Source organism: Micromonas commoda, chromosome 2, assembly GCF_000090985.2.
Source record: "Micromonas commoda chromosome 2, complete sequence".
In the NCBI taxonomy this organism is placed as follows: Eukaryota; Viridiplantae; Chlorophyta; class Mamiellophyceae; order Mamiellales; family Mamiellaceae; genus Micromonas; species Micromonas commoda.
In genome coordinates, this window is record NC_013039.1 from 1,255,712 (window position 1) to 1,272,292 (window position 16,581).

The 16,581-nt window shown below is 67.5% G+C and overlaps 9 protein-coding genes across 9 annotated transcripts; 6 read left to right on the plus strand and 3 right to left on the minus strand.

The window, feature by feature from the left end:
- Positions 1 to 95: 95 nt before the first annotated feature.
- MICPUN_55929 (predicted protein) lies at positions 96 to 992 on the plus strand (the record flags this gene model as incomplete). The annotated part of the gene is made up of 1 exon (XM_002499646.1): positions 96 to 992. The coding sequence occupies one exon, from the start codon at positions 96 to 98 to the stop codon at positions 990 to 992; it is 897 nt and encodes a 298-aa protein (XP_002499692.1).
- A 126-nt stretch (positions 993 to 1,118) lies between these two features.
- On the minus strand, positions 1,119 to 2,747 carry MICPUN_78865 (predicted protein; the record flags this gene model as incomplete). The annotated part of the gene is made up of 2 exons (XM_002500130.1): positions 1,119 to 1,667; positions 1,971 to 2,747. The coding sequence occupies 2 exons, from the start codon at positions 2,745 to 2,747 to the stop codon at positions 1,119 to 1,121; spliced, it is 1,326 nt and encodes a 441-aa protein (XP_002500176.1).
- Positions 2,748 to 3,228: 481 nt separating this feature from the next.
- Positions 3,229 to 5,370, plus strand: MICPUN_55927 (predicted protein; the record flags this gene model as incomplete). The annotated part of the gene is made up of 2 exons (XM_002499647.1): positions 3,229 to 3,513; positions 3,646 to 5,370. The coding sequence occupies 2 exons, from the start codon at positions 3,229 to 3,231 to the stop codon at positions 5,368 to 5,370; spliced, it is 2,010 nt and encodes a 669-aa protein (XP_002499693.1).
- A 523-nt stretch (positions 5,371 to 5,893) lies between these two features.
- MICPUN_78991 (predicted protein) lies at positions 5,894 to 6,850 on the plus strand (the record flags this gene model as incomplete). The annotated part of the gene is made up of 1 exon (XM_002499648.1): positions 5,894 to 6,850. The coding sequence occupies one exon, from the start codon at positions 5,894 to 5,896 to the stop codon at positions 6,848 to 6,850; it is 957 nt and encodes a 318-aa protein (XP_002499694.1).
- Positions 6,851 to 6,890: 40 nt separating this feature from the next.
- On the minus strand, positions 6,891 to 7,973 carry MICPUN_55925 (predicted protein; the record flags this gene model as incomplete). The annotated part of the gene is made up of 1 exon (XM_002500131.1): positions 6,891 to 7,973. The coding sequence occupies one exon, from the start codon at positions 7,971 to 7,973 to the stop codon at positions 6,891 to 6,893; it is 1,083 nt and encodes a 360-aa protein (XP_002500177.1).
- A 143-nt stretch (positions 7,974 to 8,116) lies between these two features.
- Positions 8,117 to 8,416, plus strand: MICPUN_55924 (predicted protein; the record flags this gene model as incomplete). Its single annotated transcript, XM_002499649.1, has 1 exon — positions 8,117 to 8,416. The coding sequence occupies one exon, from the start codon at positions 8,117 to 8,119 to the stop codon at positions 8,411 to 8,413; it is 297 nt and encodes a 98-aa protein (XP_002499695.1). The 3' UTR covers positions 8,414 to 8,416.
- Positions 8,417 to 8,545: 129 nt separating this feature from the next.
- On the minus strand, positions 8,546 to 9,772 carry MICPUN_55923 (predicted protein; the record flags this gene model as incomplete). The annotated part of the gene is made up of 1 exon (XM_002500132.1): positions 8,546 to 9,772. The coding sequence occupies one exon, from the start codon at positions 9,770 to 9,772 to the stop codon at positions 8,546 to 8,548; it is 1,227 nt and encodes a 408-aa protein (XP_002500178.1).
- Positions 9,773 to 9,926: 154 nt separating this feature from the next.
- MICPUN_113698 (kinesin motor domain) lies at positions 9,927 to 13,941 on the plus strand (the record flags this gene model as incomplete). Its single annotated transcript, XM_002499650.1, has 2 exons — positions 9,927 to 9,992; positions 10,378 to 13,941. 2 exons carry the CDS (start codon positions 9,927 to 9,929, stop codon positions 13,780 to 13,782), a joined length of 3,471 nt encoding a protein of 1,156 aa, XP_002499696.1. The 3' UTR covers positions 13,783 to 13,941.
- A 138-nt stretch (positions 13,942 to 14,079) lies between these two features.
- Positions 14,080 to 16,554, plus strand: MICPUN_113696 (I/LWEQ domain protein; the record flags this gene model as incomplete). The annotated part of the gene is made up of 1 exon (XM_002499651.1): positions 14,080 to 16,554. One exon carries the CDS (start codon positions 14,080 to 14,082, stop codon positions 16,552 to 16,554), a length of 2,475 nt encoding a protein of 824 aa, XP_002499697.1.
- Positions 16,555 to 16,581: the final 27 nt, after the last annotated feature.

The following is a 16,581-nucleotide window of genomic DNA, read 5'->3' on the forward strand; positions in this document are numbered from 1 at the left end:
CGGCACACCGGAAAAGGCCCTTTTGCGACGGTTCAGTTCCAAACGCGCGGACATCGGACCGAGGAGCGCGCCGAGAGGGGCCCAAGCGCACGACCATGAAATCCCGCGACCGGTGCGAGCTCAACACCAGGTATCCGAACGGATGCACCAACCGCGGCTACCTGGTCTCCACCGCGGTCGCCGTCATCCTCTGCGTCGGCGTGCCGCTGTACCATTTCCTCGTCCTCAGCGGCGAAGACCCATCCGCGCTGGCTGTGTGCCTCGAGCGCGACGCGGGGATGACCGAGAAAGAGCACGACGCCGCGCTTGCGCTCTACTTCCGATACGAGATCGTCCCCCAGCGCACGTGCACGGTGGAGACGGAGATTTTGCGCGGCTGCGTCGCCAACGACACGCGCGTGGTGTCGTTCCGCAGGTACCCGCCCGGTCCGCTCCGGTCGAAGCGATCCAGAGACGTCCGCGCCTCCTTCGAGCACGTGCGGGGAAACTACCTCGACGCCCTTCACGACGCGTCCAACATCGACGCAAACGACACGTCGATCGACGCCACCGGGACCGACGCGTGCGCCGCGAGCGGCGCGTCGCTTCGACCGTTCCTTCCCCGCGTCGCCGGAGGCGTCCACCGCGAAGCGTTGGCGCTCGTCCCGCCGTTCGACGCCCTCCTCCGCGACGACGCCGACTCCGGAGGCTCGCGGCGGTACGTGCGGTACGTGGACTACGCGTGCCTCGCCGCGGTGGAACATTCGCTGACGTTGCTGGACGACGCGGCGGCGTGGAACGACGCGGCGCCGGCCGGGGTTGGTCGCGATTTCAGCGCGGCGCTCGCGGCGTTTTTCACTCACGAGGACTTTAGCGTCGGGGCGTGCGCGCTCATCGTCGGCGCGGAGAGCAGCGAGTGCCCGGGCGAGAAGGACACGATGATGGGGAGTCAGAAGGGGAGCGACCTCGGGTACGGAGAGTGCGACTTCATCGAGTTCGCGAACGTCGCGTGAACAAACGGGGGATGAATCCGTCGACGAGAATACGTCGTCGCATCAAACTCCGCCTTCAAAGCAGCTGATGGGAATCTCTTCTCGCCATTCGTTCAAACAAGCACCTCATACCGATTAATACACTCCTCACACCGTCACGCACTGCCTCAGGGCATCGATGAGCGCCGGCACGTCGTATTCCGCGCCGTGAATATCCTGTCGCCTCGCGTCCACCTGGATCACATTCTTCACGCCCAGCGCCTCGAGCTCCTCGATGTCCAGAGGAATCCCCCCGTCAGCGGGCGCCACGACGTCGGTGATGTAGTCGCTGACGGCAAAATCGCATCGTCGGGACGGGTCCGGGTCCTCCGCGCGGTTCAGCGCGTCCACCACAGCCTTGACCACTCCAGCCGCGGACATGTCCCCGGTCTCCCTGTCCTGCCCGCCGTTGAGGATGAGAACCTTCGGCCCCGCTCGCTTGGCAATGGCCTCGCCGACGCCCTCCAGGATGAGACTCGGGACGATGGACGTGTACAGGCTTCCCATGCCGTACACGACGCCTTCGCAGTCGTCTAGCTGCCGCAGGATCGTGGGATTCACCTTGGGGTACACCGGCGACACGGAAGTCGGATCCTCGGTGGACAGATAGAACACCCGCTTGATCGGCGAGGGCAGAGAGTCGTAGCCGGTTGTGGCCTTGTCGATGTCCCAAACCGCCAGGGGCCGCACGGAGAGGTCGTCGACCCTCGACTTGAGCAGCTGCCCAGCGCTGTAAAAGTCCCCACTCGCCACCGCGTCCCTCACGCGCTCGAAACCACCCTGGGATCGCTGCAAACCCCCCCAAAACTCCGACGCGCTCACCTCCGGGATCTGCCCGGCTTCCCAAACCTGCTTCCAAAAGTCGGAGCTCGCCGCGAGAGCCTTGCCCTGCCTTCGAATGTCCCCGCCCTTCGTCACCAGCTCGCGCACGATCCCGCCCGTCTTGGTGTTCACCTTCACCTTCTCGAACCGCTTGGGATCCGCGCTCGGGTGGGAGATCTCGTTCTGGCCCCGGATGGTGGTCCCGTCTTCGAGCTTGGCGCCGAGCGCGACGCGAACGTTATCGTCGAGCACGATGTTGGGAACCACGAGGGATTCGGTGGGTATGCGGGACACCCTGCTGTAGAGCAAGATGGCCGCCTCCATGGACTTGAAGAACATGCGAGCCCCCGCGAAGAAGAAGTTCCCGACGGACCCGTTGACAAAGTCGAACTTGATGGGGTTCTTCGACGCGACGATCTGCGTGTGGAAGTAGATGAGGAAGGATCGGATTATGTCCGCGTAGGGCTCGGAGATGCCGTTCCACAGGTCGTGGTCGCCCTCCTGGATGGCGTACCACTCCTCCTTGGCGAGCTTGGAGTCGGTGGCGTGGAGTCGATGCGCGAGGAGCTCCTTCACCGCCCTGGCCTCCGCGGTTGACTCGTCCGAGAGGCGGAGGCATCGCGATCGGAGGTCCCCGACCGCGGGTCCTCCGAGCACGCGGACGATCTCCGCGGTGGATCCGCCGTCGTCGGAGACCGGGATGACGTGCGTGACCCTGCTCGTCAGCGTCATGAGCTCCTGGACCACGCCGTTGAACGCGGTGCCGCCGGTGAAGCACACGAGCCTCGGCTCCGCGTCGTCGTCGCCCGCCTTTTGCACCGCGGCGGTCTCCCGGGTCCCCGGCTCCGAGCGCTTGCCGTCGCCCGCGAGGGGCCTGGCGGAGGTCTTGAGCCCGTCCGTCACGAGCGCGACCATCGCATCGGAGCCGGTGGTGTTCGGCTCGACTGCGCGCCGTCCCAGCGCGACGCTCCCGCGACGCGCCCAGGGCCGCAAAAGAACATTAGTGTTGTGCGGTCCGACGCGACGGGACCCGCCGCGGACGGACACCGCGGGGGTCGCGTGCCTGCCAGAGGAGGAGGCGACGCCGGCCGACATCCTCTCCAGTCCGATTGCTCCGCGAGCGGTCGCGGTCGACATCCGACCGTGCCTTGCTGCGGCTCTTGGAGTGCTCCTTATCCCTTGGATCTTTGGAATATTGCGGAAGGAACCTTTGTTGGCGCCTTTTTCCACCAAGCGATAACACCTATTACGTTTCCGTATCGTAACTTTGTGTTCTATGACTTGAAGAGGTGAAACTTCCAATTCAATTCCAACCTGACTGGGCTCCGTGTAAAAGGAGTTTGTGGCTGATGACGGCTCGACGGCACTTTTTGTGGCGGGAACGCCAGCGGGAACGATGCCGCCGAAGAAGACACACAAGGGCGATGCTCCCGCGCCGAAGCGCGAGGACTCCCTGTCGAGGCACTACCCCAAGCTGCAGGACGGCAGCTCCGTCTTCGGCCTCGAGGAGTTCGACGACGAGGCGAGGGCGCACGTCATTGGGAACAGATCGGACTGGAAGTTCTACGCGCTGTGCTCGTTCTGTCACACGTTCAGAGCCGTGCTGAGGCTCCCGACGTTCACCGGGGACGAGCTGGAGCGATCCCTGGTCGATCCCGCGAAGCACGTGCTGACCCTGGAGGTGCGCCAGTCGCCCGCGGGCCGAGATCCGCTAGGGTTCTTTTGCAAAACCAATTCCCAGAAGCCGGCACCGGAACCGCGCTCGACCTGACCCGCTTCCCTCCTTCCCACGCTCCTTTCCCCCGCTGCACAGATCCTCCTGCGCCTGATCGACCCTCCCGTCCGTCCCCGCGGTGAGATGGACAAGAACAGGCTCGCGGTCGACGAGTGGGAGGCTCGACTGGCGCGCAAGATCGAGGCGCTCGCGGAGGAGACGGATTACTTCGAATCGGATTACCCGGACCAGGCCGATGACGTCCGCGGTCACCCGTTCAACGGCGGCCGCACGTTCTTCGACCTGAACCCTCGCGAACGCCTCGACGTCCTCTACGCACTCGGCGAGGAACGGCTGGAGGACGACCCGGAGGGCGAGTGCGGCGCGGAGGTCAGGGCGATGGCGGTGCACAACGCGACGTTCGCCGACGCGGAGGAGGAGGGGCACCATCCCGAGGCTCACGGGGACCCGATCGGGGTGGACTCGGACAACCGGCAGTACTTCGCGTGCGGCAACGACCTGCGCGTGTATCGGTGGGAGAAGCCCAAGGCTAACGCGTTCACCCAGCCCGCGTGGGGGACCGTTTGCGTGGGCCTCAAGGAGACGATGGCGTTTGCGGATTCGCTAAAGGGGGGCAAGCGCAACAGCAAGGACTACCTGCTGTGGGAGTACCTCACCGAGACGCACCTGCCTCCGCACGTCGCCGCGCTTGAGCGCGAGGATCGCGCCAAACGCGCGGAGGAGAAGGCTTTAGAGGACGCCGAAAGGCGTCGCGCCGCCAAGGAAGCGTACGAGAGCGTGGACCGCAAACGCTCCGGTCGAATCGCGCAAAAAGCCGCCGAGGAGGAGGAGAAGAGGAGGATCGAGGAGGAAGCCGCGGCCAAGCGCGAGGCTTTGCGAGCCGCCGCCGCCGCGAAGGAGGACGCGAGGCAGAAAGCCTGTTGGAGGTGGATGCTGTTGCCCCCACGGCTCAGACCCGCGGAGGTGCCCGAGGGTATGAACCCGGCGCACTCCGAAGCGGCAAAAAACTCAGAGGGCGCCGAACGAAGGGCGGCTGCTTCCAACCCGCGCGGCGAGGCCTGCGTGGGCAAACGGCTCGACGTGTACTGGGACGATGACCAGACGTGGTACCGCGGTGTCGTCAATGCGTTTGATCCGGAGAAGAACACGCACGAAGTGTATTATCCGGAGGATGAGGTCACGGAGACGGTGCGACTCGCCGAGGTTCGCAAGCGGTGGATCCCCGACGGGTGGGACGAATCGGGGGACGCGCTGTTATTACCGGAGGTGTTCGAACCCGGGCTTGAACACCGCGGGGTGAAGCTCGACGGGTCCGCCACCGTGTTGTTCATGCGCAGGCCCGGCAGTGTGGGGCAGCGGCGGGAGGAGGAGGAGGACGAGGAGGAGGACGCGGCGGCACTTCGAGACCCCGAGCCGTACTCCTCGGACAGGTCGGCGGATGAAAGGATGGACATCGAACGACGGGAAGGTGGTTCGATGGACGGGTACGACAACGACGGGTACGACGAGGATGGGGACGACGACGACGACGACGACGACGGATACGGCGGCGTCGACGAGCTCAAAGCCGAGGGGGGGGCGGTTGACCGTGGGTCGCGAAAGAATGCCTGGGACGCGGTCGGGTCGTCGGCTGCCGAGGCGCCGCCGCCCGCGAAGAGATCCCGCTCGGAGGAGGAGGAGGAGGAGGAGGAGGAGGAGGAGGAGGAGGAGGAGGAGTGCCGCCCCGGTCTGGTTGGGGTCACCGAGACTGCACGCGTCGATGGGGAGAAGGCACCCGTCGATGTTCTCACTAGTGCATGGTAATATTTGTTGTGAGCTTGCAGATCTGATTGCCTCGAGGAAAGGACAGGAAAGCCATAGTCGGGCGCGCCCAACCATGAGGGGGGGACGATGGGGCGCCGAGCGAATGAAGAGGCGCCAACTCGCGAAGAGGCTCTTCGCATTCTTCGCTGCTCTGTGCATCATGTACCTGCACTACAGGGCCCTGAAGGAGATGGAGAGCTCGTTCGGGTTCGATCGCCCCGACGAAGCGGCACCCGGATTGGCCGAGGTGGAGACGACGGGGAACACGCCCGACACCGACGAGTCGGAGCCCGTCATCGACGAGCCGTTCGACGTCTCCGCGTTCGAGGACAAGCCGCCGCCGCCCTCGCCCCCACCGCCCCGGTCCCCGAATCCGGAGATGGTCCCGTCCCTGCGCATCGTCCACCACGACCACGACATCGTCCGCGAGGAGGCGTTGGAGAAGGATTCGCCTTGTTCGGATCTCGCCGAGCACTGCGCGGGCTGGGCTTCGAGCGGGGAGTGCGCGAAGAACCCCGCGTTCATGCTCGAGCGCTGCAAGGAGAGCTGCGGGCTGTGCGGTGATTCCCCGGCGATCGGCGCGGACGGGACCGGATCGCTCGACCCCCGCGCGATCGGGAACGTCGTGTTAAACTCCGGGCACGCGATGCCTCTCGTGGGATTCGGAACCGCCGGGCTCGGGGACATGACCGCCACGGCGACAAAGTGGGCGCTGCAGGCTGGATACAGGCTCGTAGACACGGCGCAGGCCCCCGAGTGGTACCGCGAGGATCTGGTGGGTGAGGCGATCCGAGCGTTCCTCGCCTCGGGCGGCGCGACACGCGAGGAGCTCTTCATCACTTCCAAGCTGCATCCCCGCGACCACGGCGCGGAGCGCGCCAAAGCGATGCTCGAGTCGTCGCTGACAAACCTCGGGGTCGATTACCTGGATCTGTTCTTGCTGCACTATCCCGCGTGCTGGGGGACCTTGTGCGGGGGCGTGGAGCCGCAGGGGACGTGGAGGGACAGCTGGAGGGCGCTCGAGGAGCTGCAACGTGCCGGGAAGGTTCGGAGCATCGGGGTGAGCAACTTTGACGTAAACGAGTTGAGGGAGCTGGCCGAGTGGGCGCGGGTTGAACCGGCCGTGGTGCAGAGAAACAGCGACATCTTCTCCGCGGATAAGGAGGCGAGGCAACTGTGCGAGTCGAAGAGGTGGCAATACGAGGCCTACAGCTCGCTGGGCAGCCAGTGGCTGATGCGGGGTCACCGGGAGAACCCGGTGTTGACGCACGCCGACGTGAAAAGAATAGCTAGGAAAAAGGGGAAGAGCCCGGCACAGGTTGTCCTCCGGTGGGCGATTCAGCACGGGCAGATCGTGATACCCCGATCGAGCAACCGCGCGAGGATAGCGGAGAACCTGGACGTCGCGGGGTGGACGCTGGGTGACGACGACATGTTCGCGTTGGACGCCCTGGACGGCCACCCTCCGTTTGTGCAATAACACTTAGGCTAACAAAAAACTCGAGACGAATCATCAATCATCACGCAGCCACGGCGTCGTCCACATCCTGGCGGGCGAGGTCGCACCCGCGCCCACCGCGCTCGGCCCATCTCTCTGCGTCCCTCCGGCCCATGCGCACCAGCTCTTCCAAAGTTTCGTCGTCCTGGGGCAGCAACGCCCACTTCCCGAGCTCCATGTAATCGAGATCGCAGTCGCCGCCGCCCGCCGAGTCTGGCGCGATGAGCAACCCGCGCGCGTCCCGGTCCCCCCAGTCCTCCCAGAACGTCGCCCTCTTTGCGAAAAAGTTTCCCCGCTCCGTCCCGGACCCTTCCTCGGCCTGAGACCACGCGTCTATGAGCGGGAAGGAAGCAACGGACACAGCTCGCGTCGATCCCGGCGGCGTCGGCGTGAGTCGGGTCCATCCCCCGTCGACCCTGTACCTGCCCCGGTACATCCTCGCCGGCCACCCGCAGTAGACCGGTATGTGGCACGAGGCGAGGAGCGCCCCGATGAGGTCGTCCCTCGTGTCGAACGAGGACACCATCTCGTTGTCGAGCGCGACGGGCCCTCGGTTGAACCCGACCCTGTCCACGGACCTGCCGTCGTTGACGGCGTTGTCCAGCGGGATGAGGAACGGGGCGGTGATGGACACGTGGAGCTTACCGCCGGAGCAGCGCACGTGGGCGTCGTCGGGGAGGTTATCGCGGAGCGCTCTCTCCAGCACCGCCCCGACGCGTCCGACGACGCCGTTGTCGCGGCAGTCTCGTAGGATCCCGAGGAGGATGCGGTTGCCGTCGTCCGGTGCGATGCCGCACGCGTGCATGGCGGCGACGAGCGCCCCGGCGGACGCGCCGGCGACGGGGGTGTCCGGCGTCATGAGTCCGCGCTCGCGGAGGACCTGCCACGCGCCCACGTGGTACGGAAAGATCATGCCGGCGGCGGAGAACCCGACGCCGTCGACCGCGTTGGCGTTATCGTCCGTCGACGATGACGTAGCGGCTCTCGGAGGTGCGCGCGTCACGGGCACCGCTCGACGATCGACGACGCCGCGCGTGCGCGGGACGCGCCTCTGTGCGCGAGATGAGACCGCTTTTGGCGCGGTGGGCGCCGGCGAGACTCTCATGTTCTGGAAGCGTGCACCCCACCGCGGTGCCGTCTGCGCTGCGAAATGGCGCGAGCGCCGCTGGCCTCTCGTTCTTCCGCGGACAACGGAGGGGCTTTCTCCACATGACCAGGGCACCCGACGGGTTACATCGCACGGATCTGATGGCGCAGCTGCACACGGGAACCGTAATGCGGGCGATGTTCGCCGGCGGCATCGCACTCTGGTCCAAGGCTGCGACGATAGCGAAGGTACGCACGAGCCCCGCACCAGGGACGCCCCGTCGCGGTTGGCACCCTCTTCGTTTTTGCGATCCCGCCCCGCTGACCGCTCCCCTCCCCGTGAAACCCCCCCTCCAGGCCGGAGGAGGCGTGGCCACCAAGGCCGCGATGGCCGCCGCGGGGACCGGCGCCGCCTACACCGGTTACAAGACCGTCGCGGCTCCGACCCAGGACAAGTAGTGATCGCGATCGGGGCCCCCAAACGCCCCCCCGCTGTACGACTAGACTTTAGGACTTGTAAGCACGCGTTGATACGACGACGGGTGACACGATAAGGTTAAAACACCGCGGCGACTGATGAAGACGGCGTCGTCAGACGAGCATCCCCGGAACGTGACAGGGCAAACGCCTGGCGGAGTCCTCGACCATCCCGCGGATCCACCACCTGGCGCGCCAAACGTCATCCGGACCGAGCTGATGCGTCGCCCCCTCGCTGACCATCAGCTCCACCCTCTCGCCCCTGGTGCGCTCCTGGTCGTCGACCCCGACGTCAAAATCCGACTCGTACCTGGACCTGCCCCGCCGGAGCCTGTCGACAGCCTCGACCGCCCACCGCCTCGGGCTCACCCGGTCGTCGCCGCCGTGGCACATCAAGACGGCGGGCGGCTTGAGCCCCGCGGTTCTTCGCGAGTCACCGCCCCCAGGGTTCCACAAGTCTTCGTCTCCCCAGTTGTTCCTCCTCGGCAGGTACCCGCGCAGCGATAACACCCCCCCCAGCGCGGGAGACCACGACCGGCGGTCCTCCGCGGCCGCCAGCGCCAGCCCCGCGCCCTGGCTGAACCCCGCCAGCAGCACGCTCCCCGGCGCCGCTCCGCCCTCCTGCAAACCTCCCACCAACCGCCGCGTCCACGCCACGGCGCCGTCTATGCCCCCGCACGTCCACGGCGATCCGTCCTTAGGGATGTCCCTCTCGTAGTCCCACCCGCCCTCGCGCGTGTGCTTCATCCTGGGCTCGAACCACGCCGTCGCCTCGAGGGGCTCGCCGGCGATTTGGAATTTGCGATTCGGCGCAGCCGGGAGCACGACGTCGAATCCCCCGGGAATCCCCCGCACCAGGAGCTCCGTGAACTCCCTCCAGTGCTTCGCATCGTCGCCGAAGCCGTGGAGGAACACCAGCGTGCCTCTCGCGCGCGGATGGGTCGTTTGATGCGCGGCGCACGGCGCGGTAAAGTCTGGCTCGAGCTCGACGTCCGCTTCCCTCCACGAGTGGTCATCCTCGAGGCACCTCGATCCCTTGGGCAGGGCGACGACGCCGGTCTCTATGCGCCTGTTCACCCTGCGCAGGACGCGATCCACATCCTGCTGAGTCACGGCGGTGGTCCACCCGGACCACTCGTCGCGCGTCGAGTGCGTGGACCGGACGGTGCGTTGAGTGATGGCGAGTCCACGTAGGATGCTTTTTTGGATTCCGTCCGATTCGCGGAACGTCGCCCCACCAGACCCGGTCCCGACGCCTCTCGATCCCCGGGTCAATCTCGCGAGCGCCCATACCTCGTGCAGAACGTGCATCGCCCGCCTCCGCGCCCGGATCGACGCCATCGGGCGTGAGAGCGCGCCCTCACACTGGAGCGATAAAAGCCCCCAGAGATGCAAAAGAACTCGCGCGGCATAATCCCGTTGATCCCGAGAGAGGCACGTGCCCGATACGGCGTCGCCGCAGAACCGCACGCGCGCGAGGCCCAGCAGAGGGACCATGGCGCCGGCAGTGACCGAAGCGGTGAGCGCTCCAGCGGATGTCCAACGACCGAGCTCACGCAAGGTGAGCGCCCCGCGCGATGCTCGCCCCGTCCCCGCCGCGGTCGTCCCCCCGACCCCGCCTCGGGCCGCACGGCTCTTTGTGGCTCGCGCGGCTCCCCGTGACATGTTTTGCCGACGCCTCGGCTCACGGGCGACGCGAGGGCGGGGGGAGGCGCGGCGCCATCGCCCCTCGAGGCGTCACCGGTGATATCCGTGGATCACGGTCCCTTGATCGTCGGTCGAGCGGCCCCCGGGACCCGGCCTTGGGCCCCCCGCGCGTCCGCTCAATCTCGGCCCCGAGCGCGATGTTTCGTCCCCCTCTCCCGAGGCGACGCGCATATGCCGACTTTGTTTTTCGCCACCGCCCGGACCCATCCGTTGACCCCGCGTGATTTCCCCCCGCGCAGGCATCCGACGCCGCCGCTGACTGGGCGCAGAAGCGCAAACAGGCGCTGCAGCGCGCGACAGAGCTCCGGGCGCAGCGGAAGGCGGCGGAGCGCGAGGCCTCCGCCGCGATTCGCGCGCCCGTCAGGGGCCTCGAGAGCGACCCGTTGCCCAAGCCGACCGGGTCGGGTTCCGACGAAGCCGCCGCGTGGTGGGAGGCCAAGGAGGGCCCGGCGCCCGTCGTGGAGGAGGTGACGCTCAAACCACCCGCCGTGGTCGAGCCCGCGCGGGCCAAGGCGGCGGATAAGCCCCGGCAACGGCGGCAGTGGGGCGAGACTGTCAACGTGGGCAGCAATCAGAGCAATCAGCCCAACAAGGAGCGGAGGGGCGCGCGCGGCGACAAGAAGGAGTCCTCCTCGCGCGGCAACGACTCGCCCCCCGCGGAGCCCGGGACCCCCACCGGCAGGCTCATGCCCTGGGAGCAGGAGCTCCTCATTAAGCGCGCGGAGGAGGAGGCTCACGCCCTCGGCAAGGTTCCCCCCGCGCCCGAGGTCATCCTGGCTCGAGCCAGGGGCGAGGAGATTCCAGACTCCGTCGCCGAGCCGTCCGCGTCGCCCGATCCCGAGGTGTGGGGGCCGCCCCTCGCCGGTAAAACGAAGCCCTACCCGGCGAAGAAGCCGGCGGGTGGAGCCAAGGCGTCGATGGGCTCCGCCGTCGCGGCGGCCGAGAGGGTCGCGGCGGATGACGGGTCCAGAGCTCGCGCGAGGGTAGAGACGAAATCAGCCAAGGATTCGTCAAAGGGCAAAGCCAAGAAGGACCCCTACGCCGCGGCTGCCGTCCCGGGGTACAAGAAGCGCGCGGCGGAGGAGCGCGCCGCGAAGGAAAAGGCGGAGAAGGCTGCCGCGGAGGCTGCCGCGGCGGATGCCGCGATGAAGCGCGAAGCCGCGGCTGCGGAGATGAGGAGAGCCAAGGCGACGGAGTCGGCTCCCGCCGAGCCGATCAAGCTCCCGGTCGCCGAGGAGGTCCAGAGGCGTCTGGAAGAGGCCCAATCGCCGTCTCCGGCGACGACGGAAGAGTTCCATTCCGCGGAGGACTTCCACTCCGTCGAGGACTTCCCCGTGCACGTCGTTGAACATTCCGGAATGGATGCCGGCTTTCCGAGCGCGAGGCCGCCGCCGACGCCCACGCCGGACCCCGCCGTGGCTCAGATGCTCGCGGGGTTTGCCGAGCAGGCTGCCGTCATCAGGGGCGACGCCGCGATGGAAGACGCACCGGTCCCGCCGCCGTCTGCCCCGGCGGTGACCGAGCCGCCGTCTGCCCCGGCGGCTCCGGTTATCAAGTCGGTGCGGACGAAGCTGTCGGAGCCCCCCAAGAAGCGGCCGCTGAGCGCCAAGCCCAAGGCGTCCAAGGGCCCGCCTCCGGAGATGGTTCAGAAAATTGTCGAGAAGCACGTTCAGGCGACCTCTCCCACGGCGGCGGCGTCGAAGACCAAGAAGGCCCAGGTCGCCGAGTCCCCCAAGGCTAGCAGGGGCGCGCAGAACGACAACCCCAACCCCGTCAAGGCTGAGCACGCGGAAACGCAGAAACCCGTCATCGGATACGACGAGTTCCTGCGCCTCCAGGAGCAGGCCGCCAGGGCCGAGACGGAGGCGGCGCCCAAGGCGCCCGCTCCTTTCGTCGCCGCCACTAATGGTAAGGTCACCGGCGCCATGATCGACGCGCACGACGCGGCGGCGGCTGCCAAAAAGCAGGAGGCTAAGGTTGACAAGGCTCCCAAGAAGCCAGTCGCCGCGGGGGGTGTCCCCGGCCAGGCCGAGAACGTCGTGGTGACCAAGGACAACAAGGAGGAGGGCAAGACGGAGGGCAAGAACACGCGACAGATGTTCGACAAGCGCGAGTCGCGGCGTATGAACGCCAAACCCTTCTGTGCGGCGGTGCAGCGGTGGAGGAACAGGCGAGCCGCGGGTAAGTGCAAGCCCCGGTCGGGGACGACGACAAGCGCCAAGGCGTCCGCCGCCGCCGCCGCCGCCGCGAGCGACGGATCCATCCGGGTGTACGTCAGGAAGCGCCCGCTGTTCCAGCACGAGGTTGACCGCGGCGAGTTCGACGTCGTGACCGTCCCGGCGGCGGCGGAGAAGGACGCGTCGCCGACTGAGATTTTCGTGCACAACTGCCAGATGTACCCGGATCTCAAGCGAATGTACGTCAAGCACTCGGGCTTTGACGTGACCCGGGCGTTTGGCGAGGGAACCGAGTCCGTGGAGGTGTACCAGACCGCCGCGGCCCCCATGGTCACCGGCGCCCTGAACGGTGGCATAGGCGCGCTGTTCATGTACGGCCAAACGGGCAGCGGTAAGACGTTCACCATGGAAGCCATCGAGCAATCGGCGGTGAGGGAACTCTTCGCCGGGTGCGACGGCGCTCCGGGAGCGTCGGCGGTGCGCGTGGCGTACTTTGAGATTGCCGGGAAGAAGTGCACCGACTTACTGTCACCGGCGCGGACCGAGATTTCCATCAAGGAGATCGGCGGCGGGGTGTCCGGGGGTAAGGAGTTTAAAGAGCTCAAGCCCGAGGAGTACCGGCAACTGGACGTTCAGCTCATCAGCGCAATGGAGCCCGCGGCGAAGACGCGCGCCGAGCTCGAGCAGATCATCGCGGCGGGCAAGAGCCGCAGGGCGACGTCGGCGACGCACTGCAACGCCGCTTCGTCCCGGTCTCACGCGGTGCTGCGTCTGACGTGCGTCTTGGCCGACGGATCCACCGGGCGGCTCACGCTCGTGGATTGCGCCGGCTCTGAGCGCAAGGAGGATAACATGCATCACTCCGCGGAGCAGCGGAGGGAGACTGCGGAGATCAACGCGTCTCTGTACGCGCTCAAGGAGTGCGTGCGCCAGAGGCGGTTACAGGCGCAGAAGGGCAGCGGCGACGGGCACGTGCACGTGCCCTACCGCAGCAGCCACCTGACCAGGGTGCTCATGGAGTGCTTCATCCGACCCGACGCTCGGCTCGGAGTCATCGGGACGGTGTCCCCGGCGTCCACGGACACGGAGCACTCGGTGTCGACCCTCAAAACCGTCGGGCTCATCGGTGGACGCGAAGAGAACGAGGGCGTGCACGAGGAAAAGGAGGACGTGAGCAAGAACCTGGAGACGGCCGCGGACGGGACGGTCAGCGAGAAGGAGGTTGAGCGAGTCATTGCGCCGGTGCGGTGGAGCAACGCCAACATCAAGGCTTGGATCGCGAAACCCGGGAACGAGAAGTTTGCCGCCAAGGTGACCGTCCCCGGATCGCTCATGGGGCGCGATATCGTGCGAATGAACCCGCTGGCGCTGCAAAACCTCTGCGGGGGCGACGCGAAGCTGGCTCAGCTGCTGCACAACAAGCTGAGGGAGGAGATCACCAGGTGCAGCAGCAAGGCGAGGACGTGAGTGAGTTGTTGAGGGTGGGGGGTTTTGGTTGGGGGGGGCGAGGGGGCCTTGTCGTCCCCTCAGATTTTGGGATTGCAACGTAGTAGAACTTAGTGCGACCGCGGGTGGATGCGGGTCAAATTCAACCTTGTCATGAAACCTGAGGCTGTGCGCACCGACATCGCGGTTCCCCGAGGGTGCGTAGCTTCGCCCCAAGACACGTCCCGAATTTTTTCAAACGCGGCTTCGACAGATTTCCTCGGATTTTCCGAAACGCAAAGGGGAACCAACGAAGGGTTCGGCACGCGCCAGAGCAGGATGCGTCGTCGCGACCTCATCGAACGAGGCCGCATCCAGGCGCGCGGCGGTCCTTCCGCCGCGACAAATCTTGCCGTTCATGCTCCCGCCCCGCCCCCTGCGGCGGCGCCGGCGCCCCACAGCGCCAAGCGCAGGAAGACCCCGGCGGCCGCGAAGAAGAACGCATCATTCGGCAGCCCCAGCGAAGTGCGCAGCCCGCTCGCCGCCATCAACCTGAACGACTCCCGTTTCAAGGGTCCGACGGTGGGCAGGGCCGGCGGCGGAAGTCCGAGAGTCCGCTCAAACCTCTCCAAGTCGTCCTTCGGCTCCCCTGTCGTGATCGCGCCGCCGTCCGCGGGACGCGCCCGCGCAATCGCCCCCGCGCCCTCGCTGATGCGGGACCTCGGGTTGCAGTCCCCGCGGACCGTGGACATGATGGACGCGGAGATGTCGTACGACGACGACGTGAACTTTGGCGCGCAGGAGTCATTCGGCGACTGGCTCGCGCGATGCGGCCTCCGCGGCCCCGCCGACGCGTCCGCGCACGGCTCGCTCAGGATCTCGCAGTCGCAGCGGGACGAGTTGGAGCACGTGTGGTGCAACGCCGCAGAGGCGGACACGCTTCGACGTTTAGTCGAGAACCTCAAGGACAGCGAGCTCGACATCGCGCGCAGAGAGCAGCTCGCGAACGGCGCGTGGGCGCACGACTTCGAGGAGGCGACCGCGAAGGCGTGGAGCGGAAAGGTCGAGGCTGCATCCGCCGCGGAGATGGCGGCGAAGGCTGAGCTCGACAGGAAGGCCAGGGAGGCGGAGGCTGCCGCCGCGGCCGCCGCCGCCGAGAGATGCCGGGTGGCAGCCGCGGCGGTGGAGTCCGGTGAGCTCCGCGGTGAGCTCCGCGAGGCCATGATGGCGGCGGAGGGGCAGCGACGACGCGCCGAGCGATTGGAGGCTGACGTCCGCGACGCGTCGGCGGAGTCGGCGGATCTCGCCTCGCAACTCGCCGACGCGCGCCGCGCGCTAACGGACGCGGAGCAGCGCGCGTCCGCCGCGAACGCGCGCGTCCTCGAGGCCGAGGCGGCGGCGCGGGCCGAGCGCGCCGCGTACGATTCGTCCGTTACGGCCGTTACGGCGTCGATGGAGAGCGAACGCGTGGCGGCGGCGGCGAGACTGGAATCCGCCGTCAGAGACGCGGACGAGGCCAGGGCTGAGACGGCGCAGCTTCGCCGGGAGATGTCCGCGCGGCTGGAGGCGATGGGTAAAGACGGCGAGGACGGCAAGGCTGCGCTCCGCGCGGCGATCGCGGTGCGCGAGAAGGAGGTTGAGCACTCGCGAAGGAGCGCCGGGGAGGCTCAGCGAATCTCTCGCCAGGCGGAGCTGCGAGTCTCCGAGCTCGAGGGCCAGATCGGGGAGCTGCGTCGCGTCGCCGAAGCCAGGGTCGCCGAGCTAGAGCGAGAGCTCGGCACCACCGCGGCCGCGCTCGATGAGGCTCGGCGCGGGAGGGCTGACGCCGAGGAGGCTTCATCGACGCTCCGCCGCAGAGCCGAGCGTGCCCTCGCCGAGGCCAACGCCAAGGCGGTGGAGGCGCAGGTTAAGCTTCGGCGGGCGGAGCTCGACGCGCAGGCGCGGGCCCGCGAGGCGACGGCGGTGCCCCCGGCGATGACGCCGCGGTCCGCCGGTGACCTCGAGATGCTCCTCGCGAACATGACCAAGGCTCACGCGCAGGCGCTGCAGAGGGCCGAGGCGGCGGAGGGGAAATCCAGGAGCCTGCACCGGGAGTTGGAGCACACCAAGGCTGCGGCGGAGGAGGCTGGAAAGCGCGTCGCGAGCGCCATCGACGCGATGCGCGCGCAGGGGCTGGAGGCTTCCATTTCGCACCAGGCTTCGAACGATGACGTTCCCGCGCCGAGCGGCGGGAGCCGGCGCAAGAGCGTCTTGACCCTGGCCCCCACCATGCAGCGGCTCCACTCGGACCTCGCCAAGGTCACAAAGGAGAAGGATGATCTCGAGCGCGAGGTGGCGACGCTCAGAGCGGCGCGCGCGCCTTTACCCGCGAGTCCCGTCCGAGGCGTCGTCGCCGGCGACGATCACCTCGCGTCGCGACGGGCGGAGGTTGATAGGCTCGACGCGGCCATTGCCGATCGCTCCAGGCAGCTTCGCAAGATGGAGGCGGCGGCGGCGACTATGAAATTCGCGTTTGGGGACAACACCGAGGCGCCCACGATGTCCGTCGTCTCCGTGTCCCAGCTCCAGCCCGCGCACCAGCAGAGGCGCGCGTCCGACGGGGGTTGCTCCGGTCTCCCCGGCCGGTCGCTGCCCACCCCGAGGACCCGGGCGAGAACGTCCATTCGGATCGCGCACGGGTGTCCGAGCGATGAGTCGGGACGAGACACGCAAGACGCGCCGCGGGAGCCCAGCCCGGGCGCGGAGCTCCGCCGCAGGGCGATCGCGATGGGGATGCGCGCGTCGCCGTTCGCGAAGCGCAAGCGCGCGCCGTGAGTGACTTGACGGGGTGAGAAGATGAAC